Source organism: Melozone crissalis, unplaced genomic scaffold (genome assembly GCF_028551555.1).
Source record: "Melozone crissalis strain CALT ecotype California unplaced genomic scaffold, PUWL_Pcris_2 ptg000007l_1, whole genome shotgun sequence".
Taxonomy (NCBI): domain Eukaryota; kingdom Metazoa; phylum Chordata; class Aves; order Passeriformes; family Passerellidae; genus Melozone; species Melozone crissalis.
Window position 1 is genome coordinate 2,019,883 of NW_026535785.1, and position 26,578 is coordinate 2,046,460.

The 26,578-nt window shown below is 51.9% G+C and overlaps 1 protein-coding gene across 1 annotated transcript; it reads left to right on the forward strand.

The window, feature by feature from the left end:
* The first annotated feature begins 1,093 nt into the window (after nucleotides 1-1,093).
* SLC7A5 (solute carrier family 7 member 5) lies at nucleotides 1,094-26,263 on the forward strand. The gene is made up of 10 exons (XM_054269549.1): nucleotides 1,094-1,727; nucleotides 12,083-12,208; nucleotides 19,184-19,289; nucleotides 19,669-19,713; nucleotides 21,112-21,235; nucleotides 22,345-22,448; nucleotides 23,079-23,175; nucleotides 23,600-23,749; nucleotides 24,575-24,752; nucleotides 25,936-26,263. The coding sequence occupies exons 1-10, from the start codon at nucleotides 1,145-1,147 to the stop codon at nucleotides 25,989-25,991; spliced, it is 1,569 nt and encodes a 522-aa protein (XP_054125524.1). The 5' UTR covers nucleotides 1,094-1,144; the 3' UTR covers nucleotides 25,992-26,263.
* Nucleotides 26,264-26,578: the final 315 nt, after the last annotated feature.

Consider the following 26,578-nt stretch of genomic DNA (forward strand, 5'->3'; position numbering starts at 1 on the left):
GAGGCACACATTGCCTTTTTCGCCTGCACAACTGCCAAGATGAATTATGTGAATTATTTTACATTTTCGTTTCACAAACAAGCATTTTGGTGACTTTGCCATGTGTCAGGTTTGAGATTGGTGACTCACTAATGTTTCAGAGAGGCCTTTTTGGCGATTTTGGTGTCTGCCAGGAGGGGCTGATTCCCGCAGCGCCTCTGCAGAGGTGCAGGTGATGCAGCACCGGGGCCTCGCCCTGTGCTTGTGAACTGGGATGGAAAAGCAGGGCAGGATGGGTCTGGGAGAGGCAGGATATACATACAAACACATCTGTATATCATACATACATGGCTGTATACCCTGTATGTCATACATATGTGTATGTATATCCTGTATATCATACATAGATGTAGATATACATACATGTGTGTATCTGCTGTGTATTTTATATATATGTGTGTATCTCCTGTAAGTCATACATATAAGTCTGTATCTCCTGTATATCATACATATATGTGTGTATATCCTGTATATCATACATGCATGTCTGTATCTCCTGTATATCATACATATGTGTCTCTATATCCTGTATATTGTATATACATGTCTGTATCTCCTGTATGTCATACATACATGTGTTTATATCCTGTATATCATACATACATGCATGTATATCCTGTACATCATATATACATGTCTGTATATCCTGTATATCATACATACTTGTGTTTATATCCTGTATATCATACATACATGTGTGTATCCATGTTTACATTCACAGGGACCGGCTCTCCTGTACAGGACCTCCTTTACAGAGCACACCGAACGCCCAGCGCCCATGCCGGGCGGAGAAGCGCCGCTCACACCCCTCCCCTGCGGGCACCGAGCGCCACCGGGGCCGAACCGCGGGCTGGCATTTGCCTCCCTCTGTCCCCTTCTGGGGCCCGGGGACGCTCGGAGGGGCCCGGGCTGAGGGCGATGCGGGCCCGAGCGGGCACCCCGGGGGCGCTGCAGCATCCCCCGGCGCTCCTGCCCTCCTCCTGCCGCTCTCCTCCTCCTCCTCCTCCTCCCCCCGGCACGCAGCCCGGCCCACCGCCGCCGGAACAAAAGGGGCGGCCGAAGGTGGCGGCGTGGCCGCGCCCGCTGCTCCCGCCGCTCCGCCACCATGTCCGCCAGCGGCGGCAGCTCCCCCGGCAATGCCGTGAAGAAGCGGAGCCCGGCCGGCTCGGCCGCCTCGCTGCCGCAGGAGGAGGAGAAGCAGGCGATGGAGAAGATGCTGGAAGGGGCGCAGGAGAACGGCTGCGCCCGCTCGCCGTCGCCCTGCGGCTCGGCGGAGGGGGTGACCCTGAAGCGGAACATCACCCTGCTCAACGGCGTGGCCATCATCGTGGGCACCATCATCGGCTCCGGCATCTTCGTCACCCCCACGGGCGTGCTGCGGGAGGCCGGCTCGCCGGGGCTCTCGCTCGTGGTCTGGGCCGTGTGCGGCGCCTTCTCCATCGTGGGCGCGCTGTGCTACGCCGAGCTCGGCACCACCATCACCAAGTCCGGCGGGGACTACGCCTACATGCTGGAGGTGTACGGCTCCCTGCCCGCCTTCCTCAAGCTCTGGATAGAGCTGCTCATCATCCGGCCCTCCTCGCAGTACATCGTGGCTCTGGTGTTCGCCACCTACCTGCTCAAGCCCATCTTCCCCACCTGCCCCGTGCCCGACGAGGGTGCCAAGCTGGTGGCCTGTCTGTGTGTCCGTAAGTAGCGGCGGGTGGCGTTCGGGTGACAGGCAGGAGGGGTGGATGGGGTTTAGGGAAGCAATTTCTCCCTGGGAAGGAGGGGAGGCCGTGGCACATGGTGCTCAGAGAAGCTATGGCTGCCCCCGGATCACTGAAGTGTCCAAGCTGGAGCATCCTGGTCTGGTGGAAGGTGTCCCTGCCCATGGGACGGGATAACCTTTAAATTCCCTTCCCATCCAAACCATTCCGTGATTCAGTGACCCTCTGCCGGTCCCCGCTGTCCTGCTCCACGTGGTTCCTCACTCCCCATCACCTCCCTCTAAAAATCTGCCCCATCCCTCCTGTGTTACACCTGGGGGGTTTTTTTGGCTACCTTGAATAGCCCCAGCAGAAAATGTGTCTCCACCCGTAATAAATTGAGCAGAAAATTCCCCAAAAGGTAGCTGTGGGCTAGTGAGGGTCTCTGATTCCCGAGCAGCGTGTGATAAACGCAGCGTGCGTTTTTCCTGGGAGCTGGAATGGGATCTCTTGTGCTTTCCCCAGGACCATGCAGGGTAAAACCCCCTTGTCCCGCGGCTCTGCAGGGCCCTGTGGACGTTGGTGTGAGGATGACAATTATCTGTCACCAGCAACTGGTGCTGAACACGCCCTGAGCTGCTTTCAGCACCAGATGTGAGAGGAGATGTTTCCCGCCCGTGTGTGCGCTGATAGCGCGCTCAAAACCTGCGTCTGTGGGGCTTCTTTTGCCAGCAAACATTCTGTCTCTCTCTGTCTGTCTGTCTGTCTCTGGGGCGGTGCCTTGCAGGGTGAATTCAGGGCCAGGGATGCCAGCCTGGGCACACAGAGCCCTGCCAGGGCACTCCAATCTCTCCTGATGCACTTTCATCACCTCTCTGCTCTTTTGGGGTCTGCAGTTTTGCCGTTCAAATCCTGTTTTCTGTTTCTCTGGTGACTGCAAAGTCACCCCATCCAAATTCCCAATCCTTTAAATCCAGGACCATGCCCTGCCTCTTCCCTCTTCATCTCCCATTCAATCTTTGTGCTCCACTGGAATTTAATGCCTTTATAGAGATGTTTATTGGGAGGAGATACAATTTTTGTGAGAGGTTCATAAATCATTTATCCACTGTACAAATTCACAGCCAGGTGATCTCTGTATTTTTGCATTTTGAGCGATGAGGAGGAAGCTGCTCGTGTGTGCTGCCCTTTCCTGGGATTGTGTGAGATTCCTTCCCCCTCCGAGGATCTCGGGCATCCCAAAGCTGCAGCACACCGTCGTTATGGGAAGATAGATTGGCTGGAAATGTGTCCGAGCCAGCCTGACCCGGGCTGTGGGAGGTAAATGATATGGTTAATTATAGATTGATAACAGGCAGGGCACTGCCTTGTGCTTTCTTCAGGCAAGATTGAAACTGCTCAGTCCCCAGGTGAATTTTTAGGAATATAAATGTACCTGGGCAGGCATGTGGATTTCTATCCAAATTTTTTTACAGTGTGGAGAGTGTTTATTTAATTTAATCATTTAACTAAGAGAGCTGTAAGGTGGTCAGGTAATAGCCCTGCTGATGGGTGTGCTGCCTTTTGGAAATCTGATTTTTGAGCTTTGCTGCTGGTCTGCACTGTGGTTTCCTCAGGAGAGGGGCAGGAATCCACGTGCCATTTGTGTTCCCTGCTGAAAACCCAAGGAATTAGGATGTAATTTAAGCTTTTCTTGCTGCCTTATGGCAAAGTTTTGCCGTGCAAGCACAGATGGAGCTGGCCAAGCCTTTGAGGATGTGTTTCTAACCAAAAGTGACTTTCATCTTCAGAATCATTCCCAAAACAAGTTTCTGTTCCCATTTTATTGCTCAAATCCCAGGGCAGGGTTAAACAGACCTGTCCACGTTGGGATCTGTTCACTGGTGAGGATTTACAGCATGAAACTCCTTGGAGCCAGCTCTCATTCCTGTTTATGCTCCTGCAAGAAAAGTCTCCAGCCTTCCTTTGGTAACAATTAGGGTTTCCCTGGGGCAGAATTTGTTCTTGAACCTTTATCCTGAGCTGCCAAGGGAAAGGTTTGGAGTTCTCCTCCAGATCTGCATCATCCCCATGTGTTTCTCCTTTAGGCTCTGCTCCCCCTTGCACTGCTGGCTCTTGGTTTGTTTATGCTTTGGGTTAAGTTTGGGGTTATCTCCTTTGCTCCAGGAGGTTTGTTCATCCTGCAGCGCCTTCAGCAGGGCAGCTTTTGGGAACTTGGATTTTTGGAACTTTAATTTTTGGAATCAGCTTTTCATCTCCCCGGTGCCAAAACCACACCGTGACCCAGGAACAATAAACGAAATAAATCTGTTCCAGGGGCTCAGGCAGCCACACAACCCTTGTGGGGACTCACAAACAGCTTTGTTCAAACAGAAACTGCACAGAGAGAGACTTTACTCTTTTCAAAAGCTCTAGAGTAGAAAAATAATGACCTATTTGTGCATAGGCTGTAGCACATACATGAATGAGTTACCTCAAAATGGGGGAGAGCAGCTTGGGAAGCAGCAGAGGAATTTGGGACCTGGGGCTGGGGTACAGTAGCCAAAATGCAGCCTTGCAGAACAGTCCCTGCTCTATTCCTTGCAGAGTTTGTATCTCCACACAAAATGCACTTGGCTGCACGGTTTGTAGTAAGAGGAGGAATAACTAAAGTTATTTGTTTCCACTTTGCTGCTGCTGAAGGGTTGAATAAATCGTGTGTTGTTCAGAGTTTGCCACCATGAACTTCAGAGAGTGAATTAATGCATTAAGAGAACCTAAATCACAGGCTCGAGTGAAAGGAAAAAATGGTTGGAAGAGGGAATTTTGTTCCCCTGGAAGGTGCTGAGGAAAACAAGGTGGGTGGTAAGGAGAATTTCCCTACAAATAGGTATTTTGTGCCCTGGAGGTTGTAATTTACACACAGTTGGTATGCAGGGCTTCTTTCATGGGCACCGGGAGTGCCTGTGGTGTTTGCCACAAATAAAAGCTGGGAATCCACTCCAGGGAAATCTTCCTGGGGCAGGAGGGGTCAGGCTGTTCATCCTTAGCCCAGCTCATTTCGTGTTCCCCAAATTTGGCTGAAGACTTTGCAGGCTGCAGGTTACTTGGGTGATTCAGAAACCTGAGCATCTCTTTTAGCTGGGAGATTGGATGGTTGATACTTTAAAACTGGTAACACAAAATCCATCTGAGTGTTTGGTACACAAAAATTGGAAGTTCAGGAAACAGGGTTTGTGCATTTGTGTGAAAACCCAGGGATAATTTGAATTCTCTCACTTGTGGGCTCATTTAAACCAGTTTTACCCCTTCTGTAGTGGGTGGAGGGACAGTTATGAGGGGCTGAATTTACATATCTGATGATCTACATTACAGTGTCAATATTGGACATGGCAAAGAATTAAACCTTGGATCCTGTGCTCTGTCTCAGGTGTGAGGGCTCAGGTTTTCCTTCCATCCTGCTGCCACTTGTGTGAACACTTCAAGGTAATAAATCCTAACAAAAATCAGTAAAAACCACCAGTACCCCCTGTGTGTTCCAGGGAGGGCTCAGGGGTGGAAAGTGTTTAACTGATTAATTAAAGATGCTGTGGCTATTCCTCATTTCCCACTGTTGATTTGCAGATTTCCTGCTTGCACAGAGGCACCTGCCCAGGTCTGGTGCAGTAAATTCACTCCCTGTGCAGGAATGAAGCTGCTGCCAGCCCTGAGCTGGATCTTGGTGTTCCACAAGTGCCTGAGCTGTTCATCCCACACATCCTCACACCCTGAGAGCCACACACAGCTTCTAGAATTCCCTGATTTCCTGACAAGAAAATCTGCTCCACAGTGGGAAACTGAGATTGGACTCGATAATTCATCCTTGTGGATCCTTTCCAGCTCAGGATATTCTGTCGTTTTAATTTTTTCTTCCTCCTCACTGTTAGATCAGCAGTTTGACAGTTTGCTTCTGAATTTGTGTCTCACTTGTTAATTAGATATGCAAATCTGGCACTAATAACCCCAGCACAGCAATATCAAAGCCAGGGAATTTTAACCTGCCTCAGAATTTATCTAAAGTTCCTTCACTGCTTCCGAGCTCTGCTGTTGGGCATTCCTCCTGCAGGGCTGGAACTCCAGGGAATGCTGATGAGCTCCTCACTTGTCTCTTCTGTTTTGAGCAGCCAGAGGGTGGAAGGATGAGCAGGAGGCAGATTTGGGAGTCCTTGTCCTGTGGAAGAGAAGGAATCCAAGCAAGGGCAGCTGCCAATCTGTCCAGGAGGGAATATCCAGTGTCAGCATTCCACCCAGAAATCCCAGATCCTCTGGGGAGCAGGAATCTTTATTTGACATCAAGGTTTTGCTGCCAGGCTCAGCTCTTTTACAGGTGTGTGGATTTTCACCTCATCAGGAATTAACTGGTGAAAAGCAAACACAAAACACACCCAGGGCCTGTCTGCCTGAGATGGGTTCCTTCTGCAGCATTGCTGCTTTTAATTAATCTGCCAGGACAGGCTGGGTGTGAAGCTTTGAAGATTTCTTTTCCTCCTGCAGAAAGGTGGATTAAGGGACTAAAGCTCCATCAGCAAATTGCCCTTGGTGGAGTGGATTGGAAGGAAGGGGCTGTGGAGCCCCTGCTGGATGGCAGAGGCTGCAGGGCTGGGGTTGCTTTTTTAATCTGTGTTTAATTAGAGCAGCGTTAATGAAAACAGGCTCAGACACTCACAGGACTCTCCAGAAATCAATGAGAGCTTGGAGGGCTCTTGAAACACACAGGGAGCAGCCACTGCAATTCCAGCACCCCTCTCCTGGCTCTCACAACAATTACCCCATTAAATGTTACTGGGTTTGAGTCATTTCTGTTATCACTGAGATCATTCTGAGTCTCTCTGCTCTGGCATGAACAAATTGGGAAGGTTTTTGTGGGAAACCCCTCCAGGGTCAGCCTCATTTAAAGCAGCATCCCTTGTTTTGAGTATTCCAAGAGTTCCATAGTCCCAGGGTCAGATGTGGCCACAGGTCCGGTCTGAGGGATGGGAAATTCAGGTTTTCTGTGCACATAAAATAGCAGCAGGTGCTGCTCCCTGTTGGGAAGATGCTTCTGTGGGGTGAGCATGGAGTTAGTTTGGGATGGTTTATTTGATGGGAATGGGAGAAATAGGAAGAAGGAGCTTTTCCATATATTTTCTCCCTGTATTTTGTTTGTTTTCCTGAGGTAAAATGTCCTGTTGGTGGAATTGCTGTGTCATGTCCTCTGGAAACCTTGGCAGTAAATCACAACCTTCTTCCAAAGAGCCAAAATAGCAACTCCTGCCCCTAGATAGGAGCCACCTCTCCCACCACTGAGGAACTCTTGGGAGTTTTCCTGTGTCAGTGTCCTACTGTTGTTATGGGATAGGGATGTTGACCTGGTCAGGGTGCCTGGGGTTGTTTTTGGGACATCCAGAGCTCCTGGCTCAGTGTGGGTTTGGGATGATCCCTTTTTAAACCCCCTGGTAGGGCAAGTTTGCCTTCTCCTTTGTTGATGCCCCCATTCCCTGATTGCTGTTTTGGAAAGAGGAATAAAAAGAGAACTGGGAAGCATTGCCAGGGATGTTGATTATTATAAGTAGATTTTAATATAGCCACGTGTGCTCTGGGGCCAGGAGCTTTCCAACAGCCTCATGTGCCCCCAGGCCTTTCCCTTCCCAGGACTGACTGCCCTGGGTGTTAAGTTTCTCCACGAATTTGTCCTTGCAGAAATATCTGCAAAGTTTTTCCCTCTGCTTTTTCCCTTCCCCACCTTGCAGGGTACAAAAGTCTCCAGTCAATACCTGCCAAGTTGAAATATCCTGAATCATTTTCTGCCTGTGACCTTGCCTGTCCCATGCTGGAATGTGCAGTTGGAAACAGTCACCACAGATTTTTGGGAGACACTGTGGCATCCCAGCTGCTGGAATATAAAATTGGTGGGGTGTTTTTGCCTTGGTGAATTGATTTTCCCATGGGTTTAATCCACCCTGGTCAGTATAACTTAATTTTTGCTTTGTCCTGTGTGGATTAACTGTCACCTGCCCTTCATGTGGAGGGAAAGGAGCAGCCTTTGCTGTGGGATGGGGTAAGGAAAGTTCTGGGAAGTGATTGTGAGGGAAAATCAACATCACCCAGTGGCAGATGGTAAATGGGAGCATCACCTTACAGTGGCAAGGGCCAGGCACTTTGGAAATGTGGGTTACAGACAGAGCCATGCATGACAGAGCAGTTCACAGGCCTTGTTTTCCTGGCAGGGAAGCTGCTGGAGGGGATTTCTCTTCATTTTCCCTTCAATTTCCCTTTAGTTTCCACAACTTCCCAACCTGCTGTGTGTTATCACTGGGTCCTGTGATACCACAAACAGGAATCCCATGGGAATTAAGAGCAAGTTAATGAGTTTGGTCCCTTAAAGGCAGCTACTTCCACACCTCCCAGAGGTGTACATGGAATCACACTGCCAGCACCACAGGTTGGACCCAGGAGGTGGAATCAGGGACAAAAGGGACATTGTGCAAATGTCTGTGCCAGTACCCTGGGAATTCATCCCTCTGCTCATTCCAGAGGTTTCACCTGCAAAGCTGCTGAGGGGGATCTTGGGCTGGGCAAGCTCTGTCACCCCCAGGCAGTTCCATGTGGGAATTGGATCTTTGTCCCTGTCCCCTGTCCTGGGAGAGCTGCAGCTGTGCCTGTGGACAGCAGTGCTGCCAAGGCTCTTGCATCAGCAGTGGCAGCCCAGGTTCAGCTGTGTCTGCTCCATTCCCTCTGTTTGCTCTGGCACAGCCTCACTCTCCCCATCCTGCATTTCCCCGGACACAGGAGCTGTTCCATGGATGTGTTCTAGGAGGGATTGATCCGTTTTTCTGTCTGCAGTTTTTCCTGTTGTCCTCTAGGAGTTGTGTCTGGGAGAGAGCTTGGGAGGCAGCTTCAGAGGCATACAGCCATAAAATGGGAATTGTGGGTAAAGTCCTGTCTGGTGTCACGTTAATCAGTTTGTCCTTGTTCCTATCAGGAGTGGGGAATTCCCTGGCTGTGCAGGTGAGTGCCAGTGGAGCAGGTTCAGTGAGATGCCTGAAGCCAGCAGGGATTGCAGGGCAGAGGAAATACTGAAGCCAGACCTGCTGGTGTATTTAGAAACTCAGATTTCCCTCTGTGGTTTGAGTTGCCTTGGAATGAGGCTGGGCTGGAGCAATCCCTGGGGGTGAAGGGATGAGCAACACCTGGAGAGCAAAACCCAGGGTCTCTCCTGCCAGAGTCATGAGTAATTAATCACCTGAGCTAGATTAGGTGTCGGGGAAACGTCTGTTGTTGTGAGGGTGGGGAGACCCTGGCACAGGTGCCCAGAGCAGCTGTGGCTGCCCCTGGATCCTGGCAGTGCCCAAGGCCAGGCTGGAATGGACTTGGAACAACCTGGGATAGTGGAAATTGTCCCTGCCCATGTGATTGAAACAAGAGGAGCTCTAATGTTCCTTCCAACCCAAACCAGTGTGGGATTCTCTGAAAAGTCACCCCCTGTCCATCTGCCATCCCTCCAGCTTTCTAACACTTATTATCCCAATTATGTAAAGCTTTGGAGAGGGGCTGCTGGCTCAGCCAGGCCGTGGCACGTCAGGTCAGCTGAAATCCTCGTTCCTCGAATGATTCCTGAGCACAGCCCTGATGGGTCACTCCAGAGCTCTGCTGGCTGACAGGGGCTGGAGCCTTAGGAAAACACTGCAGGAATTAGGGCAGCACAGCCTGCTCTCTGTATCAGTGCCCTGGTTTGTGGTGCAGCTCTGCTGTGTTTTTCCTGGAGTGATTCAGCCGAGGGGAGGGAGCGCTGCCAGGAGGATCCCACAGCCCCTGCCTGCCAGGGCAGCATCTGGGATCAAAGCTATCAAACTTGCTGCTCTAAGAAATCCCAGCCTCCTGAGAAGCTCAGCAGCCACTGGAATTTGTCCTGGAGTTTTATGGAAAAGCTTTCATCCTGTTTGTTGTCTGTAGGATTCTTCCTGATGGGTGAGACTGGGGGATTCAGTGGAGAAACTACTGTGCTCCTTTAGGAAGGACAAATATTATTGTAAAGGGGAAAAAGCAAAGCTGAGGAAATGTGACTGGCAGGGCTGATGACCACGGCAGAAACTTCCAGCCCTGTTTACTCTCTGATCCCAAAGTGTTTTCTCTTTTTTTAGGGAGTCTGTTTATCTGCACCAATGGGGCTTTGGGGCTGAACACACACTTGGACTTGTGTAGGAAACTTTTGCTTTTCGTTTTCACCACCACCCTCCAGGGGACTCTGTACAGAGCCAGAGCAGGGAAAACAGCCCCTAAAAATCAGTGTTGAAGTGGGGGTGAAGCATTTATTGTCACAGTCCCAGAATGCCTAAATGGGGCAGGGAATGTCACTGTCACACCTCTCAGGGCTGTCCTCACCACGACAGCAGCAGCAGCAGTGTGGTCCTAGATGGGTGAGCTCATCCTCTAAATGTCCCTCTGTAAACAAGGGCAGATTTATTTTTAGCATAATCGCTGGTCAAAGGGAATCCTGCTCCAGAGCCTGCTGCCCTGAGCACTCACTGGAGGTGCTTTCACTGCCTGGGTTGGGAGTTTTGCTGGGAGAATTCCCTGTGTTTCCTTTCCCCTGTAGCACTGTAAGGTCACTTGGTTAAGCTGTGTTTCCTCCTTGCTGCTGTCTGACAGTGTCCCTTTGCCCTGTCCCCAGAGGCAGACGTGTCCCAGTGTCCCTCTGTGGGGACAGAGCTGTGACCCCCCAGGACAGGCCTGCTCCAGGGGCTGGGAACTCTCCAGACCTGTCCCTGTCCCGTGTCTCCTGGAGGGGCCTGGCACGGGGACAGTGGTGTGGCACATCTGTCACCACAGTCACTCAGCCCTGCTCCTGGCCAGAGCCCAGCACAGCTCGACTTCCCCAGAAACAGCTCAGGGGCATTTCAGGCTCAGCCACGCTCCCAAAGGGGCTCCAAGGGCACAGCACTAAATCCATCTCCAGTCCCTGTTGGCTGCTGGCTGTCACCCCTGTGGGATGGGCCGGATCCTGTGCTTTCCTTCCTGCACACACAGCGCTCACTGCTCCACACTTGAGCTGCTCCTGTGTTGGAATGGCAGCAGATCCTGGAGATGGCAGGGTGGGGGAAGGAGCCAATGATCATGGAATCACTGGATCCTGGGACTCTGGCACGGGCTGCCTCTGGATCCCTGGCAGTGCCCAAGGCCAGCCTGAATGGAGCTTGGAGCACCCTGGGATGGTGAAAGGTGTCCCTGCCCTTGGCATTGGTGGGACTGGATCTGTGAGATCCTTCCAAGCCCACCCCCTCTGGGATCAGCTCTGGGCTCTGAAGTGGGCTCCAGCTCACACCCTCAGGGGAGGCACTGGGATGCTTTGGGGAGCAGCTGCTTGGCTCTGATCAGGAGCTGCTGTGAAGAGGAGCTGCAGGCTCTGGGAAGGAGCTTTGGCACAGGGGCAGAGGGAGCTGGGAAAGGATCCTGCAGGGAAAAGCCTCCAGCTCCAGGAGGAGGTTTGGGATCTGCTCCTCCCTGAGGTGCTCAGGCTGGGGCTGGCCAGGGGACAGTGAGGGGTCACTGGGCTGGAGAGAGGGCAGCCAGCACGTGGGCACTGCCACCCTCAGTGTGACATTTGCTGTGTCCATAACAAGCAGCAGGCTCTGGGGAGGGAGCAGGGCACCAGAATAGTCAGTGATTTGTGAGGGCAGCAGGGCTTTGCCATTATTTGCTCTGCAGCAGGTGAAGCTCAGCCAGGAGCAGAGGCTTTGATCAAGGCCTGGTCCAGGCTGTGCCCTGCCTGGCAGGAATGTCACACTGGCAGGATGGGATGCAGAGGAGCTGGTGGGGAATGTGGCAAAGAAAACCCCAGGAATTAATCCCCATTAGTTGCATTAACCACAGGGCAACTTGTGGGCAGCAGGAGCTCCTCAGCCAACAAATACTGAGCCCTCAGGAGTGTTTTCCAATGGAGCAATCCCATTCCATGTCCCAAGGACCACAGGCATTATTCAGAGCACTTACTGCCAACATAAAGGTGCAGTTGAGAAGTGGGAGGCTGCAGAGCTCTCAGCGAGTTTCTCTTCTGGGAAGAGGCTCTGGTTGGTTGTTTTAGCAAAAGGGAATCACTGAATGGTTTGGGTTGGAAGGACCTTGGAGAACATCTCATCCACCCCCTGCCATGGCAGGGACACCATCCCAGGCTGCTCCAGGTCCCATCCAAGCTGGCCTTGGGCACTGCCAGGGATCCAGGGGCCACCACAGCTTCTCTGGGCACCCAGGGCCTCCCCACCCTCACAGGGAGGAATTCCTTCCATGTATCCCACCTAAGATTCCTTGTGATTTTTGGTGTGTCTCCCTGGATGCTGACCTTGTCCCTTGTGTCCCCTCAGTGCTGCTGACAGCTGTGAACTGCTACAGTGTCAAGGCTGCCACCCGTGTGCAGGACGCCTTCGCTGCGGCCAAGCTGCTGGCGCTGGCTCTCATCATCATCCTGGGCTTCGTGCAGCTGGCAAAGGGTGAGTGCTGCTCCTTTTCTGCTTCTGGGTAAAGCAGGATGAGGGGCTGAGTGAGTGCTGCTCCTTTTCTGCTTCTGGGTAAAGCAGGATCAGGGGCTGAGTGAGTGCTGCTCCTTTTCTCCTTTTGGGTAAAGCAGGATGAGGGGCTGAGTGAGTGCTGCTCCTTTTGGGCAAAGCAGGATGAGGGGCAGAGCCCAGGGGTCCGACCCCAGGTGTTCCAGAGCTTTACAAACCTCCCCTTTCTCTCAAGTGCTTGGGGGATGTTCCCAGCTTTGCCACAGTCTGGGGTTTTGTGTTTTATTTGTGGGATTTTATATTTTATATCACTGCCAGGCTTGATTTCATGCTCCTGAAACCACTTGAAGTCTTTCCCACTTTCACAGAGAGAGATTTCTCCCTGTGGGAGTGAAAATGTTGGTGCTGCTGCTCTGGGAAATCTCTTTGTAACATTTTGCTCACAGAGAATTATCTGCATGTGCAAACCATTCCCAGTCATCTTAATCCTTGCACAAACTCCCCCTGCACATTTCCCTTCATCCTGTTCCAGGTGTGCAGTGGCTCAGGCCAGCTCTGGGTCACCCAGGGACACAGAGCCCAAAGGAGCAGAGATTGGAGCTCTCAGCTGGCACTGGCACCTGGAAAAGGAGACAGAAATGGGAAGATAAAGCAGATTTTCTGGTGCTTCTGCTGGTTTGCTTCATGCACCCATAAAATCCTCTCAGAGCAGGGCGATGGTTTGTTCCAAACCCATCTGAGTTTGTTCCAAACCTGATTAACTCACAGTTAAACCAAAGCGTGGCTTTTTTTGTGCAAGGTTTGTGGGAATAAATGTGTTTGGAGGAACAGTCCTGTCCTTGTTTGCTGAGAGGGGATAAAATCTCCAGGGATTCGTGTCCCTGCACAGGGGTGAGTCTGTGTGCTCGTGGGTCTGTAATTCCTGTCTCAGCTCTGGGAGCCAGTGCTGTCTTTGCAGAATTTCTTGCTTTGTCAGAGGTTTTATTTTCTTCCAGCTCAGTGCAGACACTCAACAGGGACATTGTTTGAGGCTTATCAGAAAACACACCTCCTCCCCCTGCCCAGCTCCCCAGGCTGCTCTGCTGGACCTGATTCTCTCCCAGGAGGAAAGGGATAAATCAGGATAAATCTCTTTGAGCTGGTTAACATTTTACCATGAAGATCTTTACAACTGGGCTTTGTTTGCAGATAGAATCTTAATTTGCATCTTCAGAATGTGCCGTTCTTTTGGCCTTTTTGGGGAGGCTGAGCCACTTTTTGCCTTGCTTCCTCAGGTGGAAATCCATGAGGTTTCCCTTGATTTCTCTGTAACCTAGAAGGGATTTCTGCCCTGTTACAATAAATCCCCTCTTCCCTGTGTCCCAGGAGTTGCTTTCCTTCCTTTGACGTTTCAGGTGGCTGTGCAGACCTTGCAGGGCAGAGAATTCCATGTGATTTATTTTCCTGCTGATCCACCTGGCAGGGAGATCAAAAGCCATTCCTGGACAGTGACACCTGTGAGCAAACTTCTCCCTGTCTGAGCAGCCAACCCTCAAAGCAGACAGGGTCAGAGTGGGATCCTCAGGATCCACAGCAGATCCTGGCTCCCACTTTGTCCCAGTGCCCATTCCTGCTGGTCCAGAATCAATCCCACAGCTGGGATTCTGCCTGGCTCCAGCATGGATTTCATTAATCTCCTTTGGGAAGTTCCAGGCTCTCTGCTAAGTCCCTAAGAATGTGCAAGCTCCTTTCCTGTCCCTTCCTCAGCTCCCACCTGCAGTTTGCACCTTGCTCCGTTTTCCTTTCAGTCATTCCAGCTCACTCTCTGCTTTTAGCAGGGATACAGCAAGAAAATGTCTTTTTTCTTCATTTTTTAATTCAAAAAAAGCACAAAAATTCCCATTTTCAGTGACAATGGGAGAGCACTGCCCTGTCCTCCAGTTTGTCCCACATTTCCACACCCTGTGCCCGTTCCAGTGTTAGTTTTTTTGGACAAAGACTCTTCCCTCCGGCAGCTGGGTGACCCCATCCAAGCTGGCAGCACTTCTGGGGTGAGATCTGCACCCAGTTTTCAGGGGGATGGGGTTGTGTATTCCTGGGATGCTCTGGACAATGAACTGGTTTTACTGGTTCCTGTCCCACTGCTGGTTTGTGTTCCCAGTATCCATAAACAGACCAGAGGAGCAGCACCACATTTTTTGCTCAAATGTGGAAATTTCTGTGATTTCACAGAAAATCTCTCTGCATTAACCTCCCACCTTCAGCCTTTGGCTTTTTCTCTTTTTATCCTCTCCTTGGCTCTTTTCCTGGTTTGCAGAAGAGCAGGGATCTCTCAAGGACAAAGGACTCTGTGGCAATTTTGCCCACAAAAAGAACATTTCCCTGTCAGCAGCTGTTTCCCATCACTCCTTCCCTGCCCTTTCCAAAGGAGGAGCCTGAAGTTGGTTTCCTACTCAGCCTTTCAAGTGCTTGAAGGTTGACTCAGTGGAACTGAGCTGCTTGGGCTGAAATTATTTTATTAATCCAAGAGTGAAACATTAAAAGCCTTTTTGGGGCTGGAAATGAGTGGCTTGAAAAGTCCTGGATTTGGGTATTGGTTTATAAAATCTCGTGTATGGCCCTCAGATTATAGCATGCAAATAATAGAAATAAATTAAATATGAATAACTTATTTAAATAACTTCCTTATAGAAATAACTTAAATAATAGAAATAACTTAAAACATAGAGAGGATCAGAGGTTTTGAAGTCAAAAATCTAGAAATAAACATATCACACACATGTTTGACATTTATTTATTCCTGTGGATGATGCCTCAGGGTTTCTGGAATATTTCTGTGCCCTCAGGCAGCTGGAGCAGGGATGCAGCTCCGGCCCTTGCTGTGATCTCTCACCAGCAGCTCTGCTTAAAAACCTGGAATTGGGCCTTTGGGACTTGGAGAAACAGAATTTAACACTGATTTTATTGAATTGCTTTTATTGGATTTATTGTCCCTTTATTTATCGTCCCTTTTCTTTATCCTGGCTGGGAAATTCCTGGTCTGTGGTGCCTCCAGGAGCTGTTTGGTGGCAGCAGCATTTTTCTCCCTGCCTCCCTCCCTTGGGCTGTCAGGGATGCAGAGCTGCATCTGCCAGAGCAGCTCGGGGTCAGTTAAGGACAGAGCAGGCAGGTTTAACTCCAGAGCAGAGCTTAGGCTGGGCACGAGATTTGGGTTTAATTTGGGCTTTTTTTCATTGTTTTTTGGTTTACCTTGTTATTTTGTTTGTTTGTTTGTTTGGGGTTTTTGTTTTGTTTTTGGTTGGGTTTTTATTTAGTTTTTTTAGTAGGTTGTTTGTTTTGTTGTTTTGGTTTTTTGTTTTGTTTTTTGCAGAATGATGAAATAATTTGGGTGGGAAGGGACCTCGAAGCTCCTCCAGTCTCACCCCTGCCATGGGCAGGGACACCTTCCCTGAGGGTGCTCCAAGCCTGGGAGGAAAGGAACAGAGACTCAATTTTCCTTCCCTCTCTCTCTAAATCATGGGATTCTTCACCAAAAAAAGGGCAGGGAAAAAATTGTGCACTGGGATCTACCAAAATAACCCCCAGGGAGAAATACAGAGGCCAAAGGGGCATTTTGTAGCAAAAGGGATTTGATAAGTGAAAGCAGCACCCAGATGTCTCAACCCCACAGTGCCAGACGTTTCCTTGCACCTGGAGTACTAAAAATGGCATTTTAAGAGCCAAGCTCTGCTCACTGAAGGTCTGAATCTTCCTTCTGATACTTTCAGAACCTTCCCAGCAGAGTTCAGGATTTTCAACCACAATATTACCTTTAAAGAGCTTTTTACAAGCAGTATTGGGGTGGGGATGGCAGAGCTGGCTGGGGTGTCCAGGGAAGCTGTGGCTGCCCCTGGATCCCTGGCAGTGCCCAAGGCCAGGCTGGGCAGGGCCTGGAGCAGCTGGGGACAGTGGAAGGTGTCCCTGCCATGGGATGGGAGGAATTTTGAGGTTCCTTTAACCCAAAGCAGTCCAGGTTCCATGGTCAGCCAGGGCTCCTGGCACAAGGCTGGAGCTGTGAGGGAGTCTGGAGCTCCAAGCATGGAATATCCTCACCCCTCCCACCAGGATCCTCCAAATGGATATGGAGCATCCTGAGGGCACAGGAGGATGGCAGGGACAGCATTCCCTGCCGCTGCTGTCCCCCAGCATCCCAGTGCCACCGCCTGCCATGCTTTTTCAGCAGGACCTTCACAGGGAGGCTCCTTCCTCATCCTCCCTGTCAGCGGGGACAGCTGCCACACCCTGCCCCTGTAAATCACAGCAGCCTCCTGCTGCAGATTAATCACATTAATCAGGTGTCAAACGCTTCTTTTCCTGACTCAGTTCCCTGAATTGTCCCTGTTTTTCCTCCTCTTTTGGGGCTCTGGGTACAACACCCCATGCTGAGGGCTCCCTCTCCCCTTGGCCGGGTTCCCTCTCCCCATGGCCAAGTTCCCTCTCCTCGCTGTTGGGGCAAGTTGAAAATATTTAATTATCCTGCAATGCTTTGTGCAGGAGAAGATTGCTGTGCTATTAAAACCAGACTAGACATGACCAGGGAGCAAATGAACATTTTTGAAGGAAGGGCCGGGCACAGACACGCAGCGCCTCACGGGCCCTCCCTCAGCCCTCCCGCGGCAGGGCCCCGGCTGACCCGGCACAATTACCGCAGTCTTGGCAGCTGGAGGAGCTGCAAATGGGCTTTGTGTCACAGCTCGTTACCTTAATTTGGTTAATTGTAGAGCAGAGTGCGGTGGAACAGCCGGTTCAAACCAGGCCCGGGCTCTCCGGGGTGCCGGGCATGGGCAGGGCAGTGCCTGGAGGCCGGGATGAGCTGGGGATGCCCCACGGCCGTGCTTGGCAGCCTCACCTGCACATTTGTAACCTTAATTTCAGGCAGATCCGAAAGCCTGGGGCTGGAATTGTCGAGGCTTGAAGGATGGAGTGCTTGGGAGATGGTGCAGCACGGCCGCTCTCTCCCTGCTCCCCTGGCTTCGCAGGGTGCGGCTGCATCAAAGGTCCAAATTAGGATCAAACCTAAATAATTCCAGGATTTTTTAGCAGGGCTTGTTAAGGCAATGAGGTTTTAAACTGGCAGGTTTAGATTAGCTACAAGGAAGAATTCTTTTATGCTGTGGTTGGTGAGATACAGGCACTCCTGTGGTTTAATTTAATTGTGTCCTGACATGTTGCTAAATCCATTTGACCCTGGGGCACAGAAATGGGAAATTTAACAACTCACTGGGAGGTTTTGGGGAGCTCTCCAAAGGTGAGGTGGGAAGGGCAGTGAGGTGTTGGCTGCCTCAGGAGAAGAAATATTTAGCCTGAAAGGGTTTTGCCTGTGACAGACAAGGAGGATTTTGGAAGAGCTGTGGACAAGAAATGGAGTGATGCTCGTGTTGTTCCCAGATGGGAGCATCCTCCTGGGTGGTGAAGGTGATGGTCCATGATCAGGGTGGGAACATGGAGAGCCTGAATGAAACCTTTGAGAAGAGATATCCTGAGGGGTGTTTGAAATGCTGGAGAGCCTCCTGCTCTCCCAGTCCATCCATGTGCTGTTGCAGTAGCTAATTGCAGGCACTGTGAACAAAATGTGTCTTTTATTCCCATAACAAAAGGCCTGGAAAGAACCAGACTGGTAATTATTCAGGAAGGGCAGAAAATGAGGTGGGGAAAGCTGAGCCCGAGGGATGCAGGGGATCACGTTCCACCCCTTCTGCTCAGCCCTTTGATTCACCTGGGCTAAATTGGGATTCTGTGCAGAACCTGCAAGGCAGGAATTGAGGTTAAACTCAGCCTTTTATCACTCTCTGTATTTCGTTGCTCTCCTCTTGCACTCAGATTTGGTTTTGAAAAGGGTTTGTGCATTTTGCTGAGGAGGATCAAACACATCCAGCACATCCCAAGGGAGATGCAGGGAAGAACCTTTCTGGTGCAAGGAGCTGCTGGGAAAGAGGTGACTCCAGCAGAGAACAGGGACTGGGATGTGGGCAGGAGGAGCCTTGCTCACCTGGGCTTTGTGGAGCATCCCTGAGCTTTTCCAGCAGCACCTCCTGGGTGCCCTGTGCCGAGGGATGAAGGGTTAAGCTGCAGGCCCTGCTGACTGCCTTGTGATGCAGTTGCTGGGGTGATTAGGAGAGCTCTGTGCCCTAAGAGGAATCACATGGGCTCCCCCTGGGTGCAGAGGTGTCCCTCTGGATCCCACCACTGCTCCCTGCACTAGCCTGGGAGCGTGGCTCTGCCATCCCTGTCCCACAGCCAGCCCCTCCATCAAAGACAGGGAACAAAACAACTGCAGAGCATTTGAAAGCAAAATAAATAAACCTGGGGCTGCTCGGGGAGAGCTGGGACCAGAGGCACAATCAAATCTTCTATTTCTGGCGTTTTCTTTCAAAAGCAGATCCACAACAGGAACTTTTGATCATCAGGCCCTAAAGAAGGTGACTTCTGATATCCAAACCCCCAGAACCTGACTTCCCTCAATCAAAGGGATTGCCACAAGCCTCTGCTTTATCAGGTGGCTGGTGGGACTGGAGGAAATCCTGGGTTTCTGGGGCTTTGGGTGGCTGGTGGAAGTGCAGGAAATCCTGGGGCTTTATCGAAGGCCAGCAGCCTGGAGTTGAGAGGACAATGTGACAATCTCTGTTTGCAAAGCATCTTCCAGCAGGAAGGTTCCCAGGATGGCCCTGGGACATCACCTTGGTGACAGCACGTCGCAGTGTGAGAAAGTTTTGGAGGAGTCAGTCCTTGCTTGAGATGAGTTCTTGGGGTCATCATATGGGGATGAACCCAGCTGGAATGATCCCTGGAAAACTGGAGGGAAAACGTGCTCAGCATAACCCAAAAAGCAGCAGGGTGATAATTGCAATAATTCCATCCTAAGAGCAGCTCTTGCCTCCAGGTTTCTCTGGAGGCCTTTGGGGTTCTGAGCCTGTGGCACTGAGCGGGGTTTGTGTCCTGCAGGTGATGTGGAAAACCTGACCCCTCAGAAATCCTTCGAGGGCACCAAGGTGGGCGTTGGGAACATCGTGCTGGCTCTGTACAGCGGCCTCTTTGCCTATGGAGGATGGTAAGGCACAGCCCTCTCTCCCTGCCACACCGAGCTCGATTCCAGCTCCAGTTATTCCAAACTGAAGCTCCTGCAGGGCTCCCTCGTCAGTCCTCTGAGCACCTGCTGTCGATTTGCTGTGAAAAGAGGCCACTTGTAGCCATCCTCATCAGGGAATGATTTGGGTTGGGAGGGACCTTCAGGATCATCCCATGGGCAGGGACACCTCCCACCACCCCAGGCTGCTCCAAGCCCTGTCCAGCCTGGCCTTGGACATCAGCCATCCTCATTTTCCCACAGGATCAGTGCCTGTGCCCCTCCTGGAATCCCTGTGCAGATGAGTTAAACTGGAGGGTTTTTAATTTAACCAGAATTAACCTCTGTCCTTTTGAAATTACAGGAATTACTTGAATTTTGTGACAGAAGAGATGATAAATCCTTACAGGTAGGTGTGAGTCCTGGCATGACTTCCCTGGTGGAAAAGCTGCTCTTTTGGGGAAGTCCCTTCCCCGTGTGTTTAACAGAGGAGGAAGCCAAGGTCTTCATCTGGAAAAAGAGAAAACAAGATGAGTTAATGACCTTGCACCTCCCTGGAATCAGGGAAAGGGAACAATAATCCCTGCAGGAGCAGGGCTGTTGTTTTCCCTGCTCTCCCGTGCCGTGTTACCAGCGCTGGGAGAAATCTCTGCTTCCTTGGCCTGACACCTCTGTGAGTTATGGGCCAGCAAAGAGCACTCAGGGCTTTATTGCTGCCTTGGTTCAACTCCCACTGAGCATTTGTGCTGCTGTCCATGTGTTTGTGCTGCTCTCCGTGTGTTTGTCCCGTGCTCTTCCCATCCTGTTGAGCAAGAGCTGCTTCCTGCTCTGCCCGTGCCTCTCGGGGTCATTTGGGGCCCTCAGCAGAGCAGGGCAGTGCTGAGAAATCCCTTCTGCTCCTGGGAAGGTGCCTGGGAGCTGCTGGGAGCTTGGGGGCACTTGTGCAAGAGCCCCTCCTGGCTGCCCCTGGGGGTGCTTTGGTCCTGCTGGGAAGCACAGGGCTGGATCCACCCCCTCCCAGAGAAACAGCAAAGGGGGGCTGCATTTTGCAATTATTTTCGTGTCTGCTGGATGCAGTCCTGGTATTTGACTCTGCTCCTGCAGCTTGGAGCTCTGCTGGAGCAATTAGAGTGGCACCAAGCAGGGTTTCATTTTGCACTTTCCCTTCACAAATGAAATTAAACTGTTGGGAAAGGCGTATTTGTACCAACACAGGCTGTTCACAGACCCACTTAGGCTGTGCCTGAACTCCTTTTCTGAGTTCCTTCAGTCCAAACAGCAGAGTTTAGGTAGAGTCTAGAACTGTCCAGTGCATCCCTGAGATTCCCATGTCCCCCAGGAATCCCCCCAGCACAAGGGAGCCCCTTTGCCCAGAGAGAATTCCTGTGCTGGTGCCATTGGGTATTTTTAATTAAAAATGATCTTGGATTCCTGCTTGCCCAGGCAGCCAGGCAAAAAATCCCTTCTGCCATCATCCTTCCTTCTCCACCTGCAGTTCAGGGGCCACTCAGTCCTTGGGGCTGGAAATGACCTTTAAGGCTGTGAACCAGCACCATGTTCAGCACTAACCATGGCCTCAAGTGCCACATCCATGAGTTTTTGAGGGATGGGGAGTCCCCCACTCCTTGGGCAGCCTGTTCCCCTGTGGATATCCCCTGTCCCTGGGAGCAGTGTGTGCCTGGGACACTGCAGAGCAGAAAAGCCACAGAACAGAGCGGCTCAGAGCGAGCTCAGGAGGGTGGCAGTCCCTGGGATCAGCAGCTCCCTCCTCAGAGCTGCTCCAGGACAATGGATGTTTTTTTCCTAGGAACCTGCCCCTGGCTATCATCATCTCCCTGCCTGTGGTCACGCTGGTGTATGTGCTGACCAACTTGGCTTACTTCACCACGCTGAGCACCGAGCAGATGCTGACGTCCGAGGCCGTGGCCGTGGTAAGATCCCTCTGCTCCAGCCTGACTCATCCCAGGCAGGTGAAATCAGCCTTGGAATCACTGCTCACATCTCCTGCTTCCTTCCAGGCTGCTCAGGGCTGCTTGCAGAAACCCTGATGTGGAGCAGGAGATAAAGAGCAAGAAAGAAAAGCGTGATCCTGAGGGGATTATCCTGGGCAGCAGCGAGGGTGGCGCTCAGTGCTGCTCTTCCTTCTGAGCTAGGGAAGGTTGCTGCTGGCCTTGTGACTGCCCATCAGTTACCAGAGCTTGATATTTATGGGGAAAGGTCACTCAGTCAACACTGAACTGGATTGTTCTCTCTCCGTGTCTCCCTTGTTTTAATTAAGAGAGAAAAATAATACTTCTATTAGTTAAAATGCCAGTGTGGTCAGGAGCCCTGATGGCTTCAGAAGGGAGCAGACCTTGCAGACTGAGCCTGACCAGGATTGTTCAGGGCTTCAGGGGGGATCTCCCAGCCCAGGATGAGCTGAGCCCCTCAGGTGACACCGCTCCATCCTTAGGTTTGGAACTGAGGCTCTGCTCCAGCCACAGCCTGTGCTGCTGGGATGGAATGGTTTGGGTGGGAAGGCACCTGAAAGCTCATCCCATCCCACCCACCTACCACTATCCCAGGTTCTCCAAGCCAACCCTGTCCAGCCTGTCCTGGAACAGCAGAGGCTGGAAATCAATCCCATATTGTTGGTGCAAACCCGCAGTGGAGCAGCACAGGCTCAGGCTGCGACAAAAAGCTGCAGGGCCAGGTCCCTGCCTGTCCCCAGGGCTGGCTCCCAGCTCCTGCCTCAGCACTTGGCAGCAGCTGCTGTCTGAGTTTCCTCACGGTTTCCGTTTGGTCTTGAACTTTCCGATAGCTGTGGGTAAATGTCGTGTCCTGGCCCCGAGGGAAGGGCTGGCTGCTGATGTGTTTCAGCAATTCCACGGTCGGCTTTTTCAGGAAAGGGGAGCAGCACATGGGAATATGGGAAACTCTGTCACAGCTTCAGCACTGAGCTGTGGCATTTGTTGAGATTTCTCCAAATACTCTTTGTAGGCAGCTCTGAGTTTTTTGGGACACTGTGAATGTGAAATGTCTCTTGTTGTCCCCCATTTAGGATTTTGGGAACTACCACCTGGGTGTCATGTCCTGGATCATCCCTGTCTTTGTTGGGCTCTCGTGCTTTGGGTCTGTCAATGGATCTCTTTTCACTTCTTCCCGGTAGGTTCCTTGCTCAATCCTGTGGCTTTTGTTTGCAAGCTGTGCTCAGTTCCTCACCCTTTGGAGTTCTCCTCCAGAGAGTGGCTGTGGGCAGACACAAAGTCTGGAGGGTCTGGAGGCCACGTGGGGAATGCAGGAAGACAAAGTCAGACTTCAAACCAGATTAAAGGCAGCCTTTCAGTAGTGTCAATCTTCTGTTCCTCAGGCAAAGTCCTGGTGAGGTCAATAAACAGAACCAGACACAGGCTCAGGGCTCGGGGCTGCTGAGAAAGTGCATTTTATGAGAAGCAGAAAGTTGGGAAACTTCAGGGCTGAGAATCCCTCGGGAAGGGGTGAAAGGCTGGGCAGGGGCAGGCCTGAGATGGTTCCGGCTCTGACACATCCCTGGGTTGCCTGAGGAGTCACTTAACTGCTGTCTCTGGAGAGCAGGGTAGCAATCCATCCTTCCTGCATTCCTTGGCCATGTCCCTGGTGAGCAGGGACAGCTCTTCCAGTGCTGGTGTTCCACTCCTGCCTCGGGGCCAGCAGGGCTGAGCTCGGGCTGGCCCCACTCGCTTGTTCTGTGCTGAGCACAGAGCCCTGCAGGGCTGTGACTGAGCTGTGTCCCCTCCCTCTGTGTGTCCCCTCCAGGCTGTTCTTCGTGGGATCCCGAGAGGGGCACCTGCCCTCCATCCTGTCCATGATCCACCCCCGGCTGCTCACCCCCGTCCCGTCCCTCGTGTTCACGGTGAGCCCTGGGGGGTGGAGCAGGGCTGGGATCCCACTGGGATGGAGCCACAGCCATCCCTGCATGTGCCCACAGGAGATGGACCCTTCCCATCGTCTCCTCATTGTCCACTTCTGCCTTGAGTTCTTCCAGCCCTGGAAGTATCCAAGGCCAGGCTGGACAAGGCCTGGAGGAACCTGGGATAGGTTCCATGGCAGGAGGTTGGAACTAGAGGTCCTTCAAGCTTTGAGGTCCTTCCAACCCAAACCATTCCATGATCCTATGAAATGGTTCCAGGCACCAATTGAAAATAACTTAAATAAGTAAAAAATAGTCAATGGGATCCCTTTCCTGGCAGGTATTTCCCCTAAATACCCCCATTTAGTGTTGTAACACAGGTGGTTTTGCCTGCTCCCTTTCCTAATGGCCTTTTCCCTGGATTCAGTGTGTCATGACCCTGCTCTATGCCTTCTCCAACAACATCTTCTCAGTCATCAACTTCTTCAGCTTCTTCAACTGGCTGTGTGTGGCCCTGGCCATCATTGGGATGATGTGGCTGCGCTACAAGAAGCCAGAGCTGGAGAGGCCCATCAAGGTGAGAACGGGGTGGGCACTGCCAGGGGACCCCTCCCAGCTCCTTCCCAGCACCAGGGGAGGCTCAGCTGCTGGTCCTGCATGGAAAAGGGGCTGGGACTGCAGGAAATGTTGTGTTGTGGCTAAAGGAGGTGTCCCTGCTGCTGAATCCCTGCAGGAGCACAAAGAGCTGCCTTGGGGACAGCACAATGAGGGTGACAGGGACAGGGTGTTGTGGTGGGATTACTCTCATGAGTGCCAGGACAGATCCCAGGCTGACTCTCAGTGTAACACTCTGTACCCCCGTGGAATTCCCCTAAAATAGTTTTCTGCTAAAGCAGCCGGCCCCGTGCCCAGCTCTGTCCCCTGTGTCCTTGGCCAGCTTGGCAGCCTCGTGTCCCATCTGGGGGGAGGCCAAGATCCTGTCAGCCCCCGGTGCCTCTCCCCCAAAAGCTGTTTCTCCCTCATCCCACAGCACACTCGGGTCTGTGCCAGGCAGCAGCACCCACAGGGAAACAAACCCACGGGCCTGGACTGGTGCCTTCCCAAAGGGAATCTGTGCTGCCTCTTCCCTTAGCTTTTGGGGTTTTCTTCTCAAAGCTGGGCTGCTCTGGTGGGTGCCCTGCTTGGAGTCCTCTGGGAAACAGCCCCAGCTTGTGCTGTGCCTCTGCTGGCTTTGGTGTTTGGTGATGATTTGGGTATGGAATTATGGAACTGAGGTCCAAAAAGGTGCTGAGAAAGGCTCTTGGCCATGGGGAGACAATAATTCTGCCCCTCCCAGGCTGAATAAACTCCTGGAAAGCCTCCCCTGGCACATCTCCTAAGCTGTCCCTTGCTCCCTGCCCAGGTGAACATCTGCCTGCCCATCTTCTTCATCCTGGCCTGCCTGTTCCTCATCGCCGTTTCCTTCTGGATGACGCCCAGGGAGTGCGGGATCGGCTTTGCCATCATCCTCAGTGGGATCCCCATTTACTTCTTTGGGGTCTGGTGGCAAAACAAGCCCAAGTGGGTTCTCCAAGGCATCTGTGAGTATCTCCAGAGAGGAGCAGCTTTGGCTCCCAGAAGGTTTCCCAGTGCTGTGCTGCAGTGCAGGCTCTGCTCCCTCTGGAGGAGCTTCCAGAATCCTGGCTCTGCTCCATTCTTCTTTCATGGGAACAAGTTTGTTCTGATGATTGCCATGTGTGCCAAGCATCCAGAATGCATCCTGATTTGCAATAATGGCAAAATCTGGGACCATGACCCAGATTTAGGGTTTTTTAGGGGGTTTTAATCCTGCCAAAGAGGTTGTTAGCAGCAGAGCAGAATTCCCTGCTCCTAGAAAAGCTCAGGGCCAAGCCTTTGCTCAGCAAAGAATCCTTTCCCAGTGGTGTAGGAAGGATTGAGCACAGCTTGCCTCAGTTTGACAGCTGAAAATCCACAATTAGTCCCAACCCATGGCTTAGGCAGTGCTGGCATTTGGGATCCAGGCAAAGCTTTCCTTGGCATCCCCCTGTGATGCAGAGCAGAGGGAAGGGAAGCTCCCCTGGACGTTTTCTCTCAGGTTTGTTTTTAAGGTGTCTGCTCCAAGGTTTTCCACCAGCTGCCACAAGGCCAGGGTGTGTTGGGAGGGATGGAGAGGCTGTGCTTGGCACACAAAACCTCAGCAACTGAGCCCAGAAAGTCAATCCCTGCTGCCCAAGTAACTGAGCTCAGCAGCTGCTTCCCTGCTCTCCTGCAAGGGGCTGACCTAGCAGAGCAGGCAAGGAGAAGTGCCCAGCCTTAGCTGGGTGTTTCATGAGGAAGAAAAAAGCTTTCAGCAGCACTCAGCACTTGTTATTCTTCTTTCCCCCCTCTCTGTCTGTTCCTCTGTCCCACCCTCACTTTTTTATCCTCGGTATTGGGCTCAGTTCCTGGAAAAGCCATTTTTGCAATGCCTGGGTAGTAAATTACCATATTCATTGTTTTCCTCCACCAAAGGATTGTAAAGAGAATATTGAAAATATTCTGGGAACAGACAGTGATAATCCTGCAAATGTCCAGTGAGAAACACAGGAACTTTAAAAGTGATTTATTGAATAGATGGAATGGAATGGAATGGAATTCTTGGAATATTTCAAGCCTTCAGCTGTACTTGGACTCAGGGTGGGGAGGCAGAGGCTCAGCCCTTCCCTCATGGACCCAGGTTTGTGCTGGGGGTGACCCCTGACCTCTGCTTTGCTTTCTCTGCAGTCTCCACCACCGTGCTGTGCCAGAAGCTGATGGAGGTGGTTCCTCAGGAATCCTAGGCAGGACAAGCAGGGACTCTGAGCTCGAGGAAACGCACAAGGTTATTCTGAGATGACACAAGGATCCGACCCCTCATCCCCAGTCCCAGGCACCGGAGCTGCCTCCTGCTGCCACCACTGCCCCGAGGCTCTGCTCAGCTCCTGCAGCCCCTCCCAGCCCTGCAGAGCAGCCAGGAGAGTCCTTGGTACGAGCCAGGAGGAGGAATTGCAAAGGGCACTGCCAGGGGGTGCTGCCTGTGCCCTCTGTGTGTGTGAGGGCTGTGTTGGCTCTGGGGCTCCTTTGCTTTGGGATCTGCTGGAGCCTGGGTTGAGTGTTCAGAGTGCCTGGGGGGGCTGGGGCTGCCACAGAGCCCTGGGGGGTCCTGAGCTGCCTTACCTGGCCCAGGTGGGGAAGCAGAGGTTGGCTGGTGTTGTCCCACTCCCCCAAACTCACACCCCCATGTGCTGCTGGACACTGGATGTGGGGGCTCTGAGTGTCTCTGTGCTCCTCACTCAGGGCCCTGCCACCCTCTGGATTTGGATCACCACTCTCAGATCCTGGCAGCTCCCTGCTGCTGAGCCAGTCCTCCAGGATGCTGCTCCCCACA

Bases quoted from the DNA above. Each gene is read 5' to 3' on its own strand.
- SLC7A5 (XM_054269549.1), top strand. From the start codon at position 1,145: ATGTCCGCCAGCGGCGGCAGCTCCCCCGGCAATGCCGTGAAGAAGCGG. The intron at 1,728-12,082 runs GTAAGTAGCGGC...GTGTCCCCTCAG, and splicing joins GGTGGCCTGTCTGTGTGTCC to TGCTGCTGACAGCTGTGAAC. The intron at 12,209-19,183 runs GTGAGTGCTGCT...TGTGTCCTGCAG, and splicing joins CTTCGTGCAGCTGGCAAAGG to GTGATGTGGAAAACCTGACC.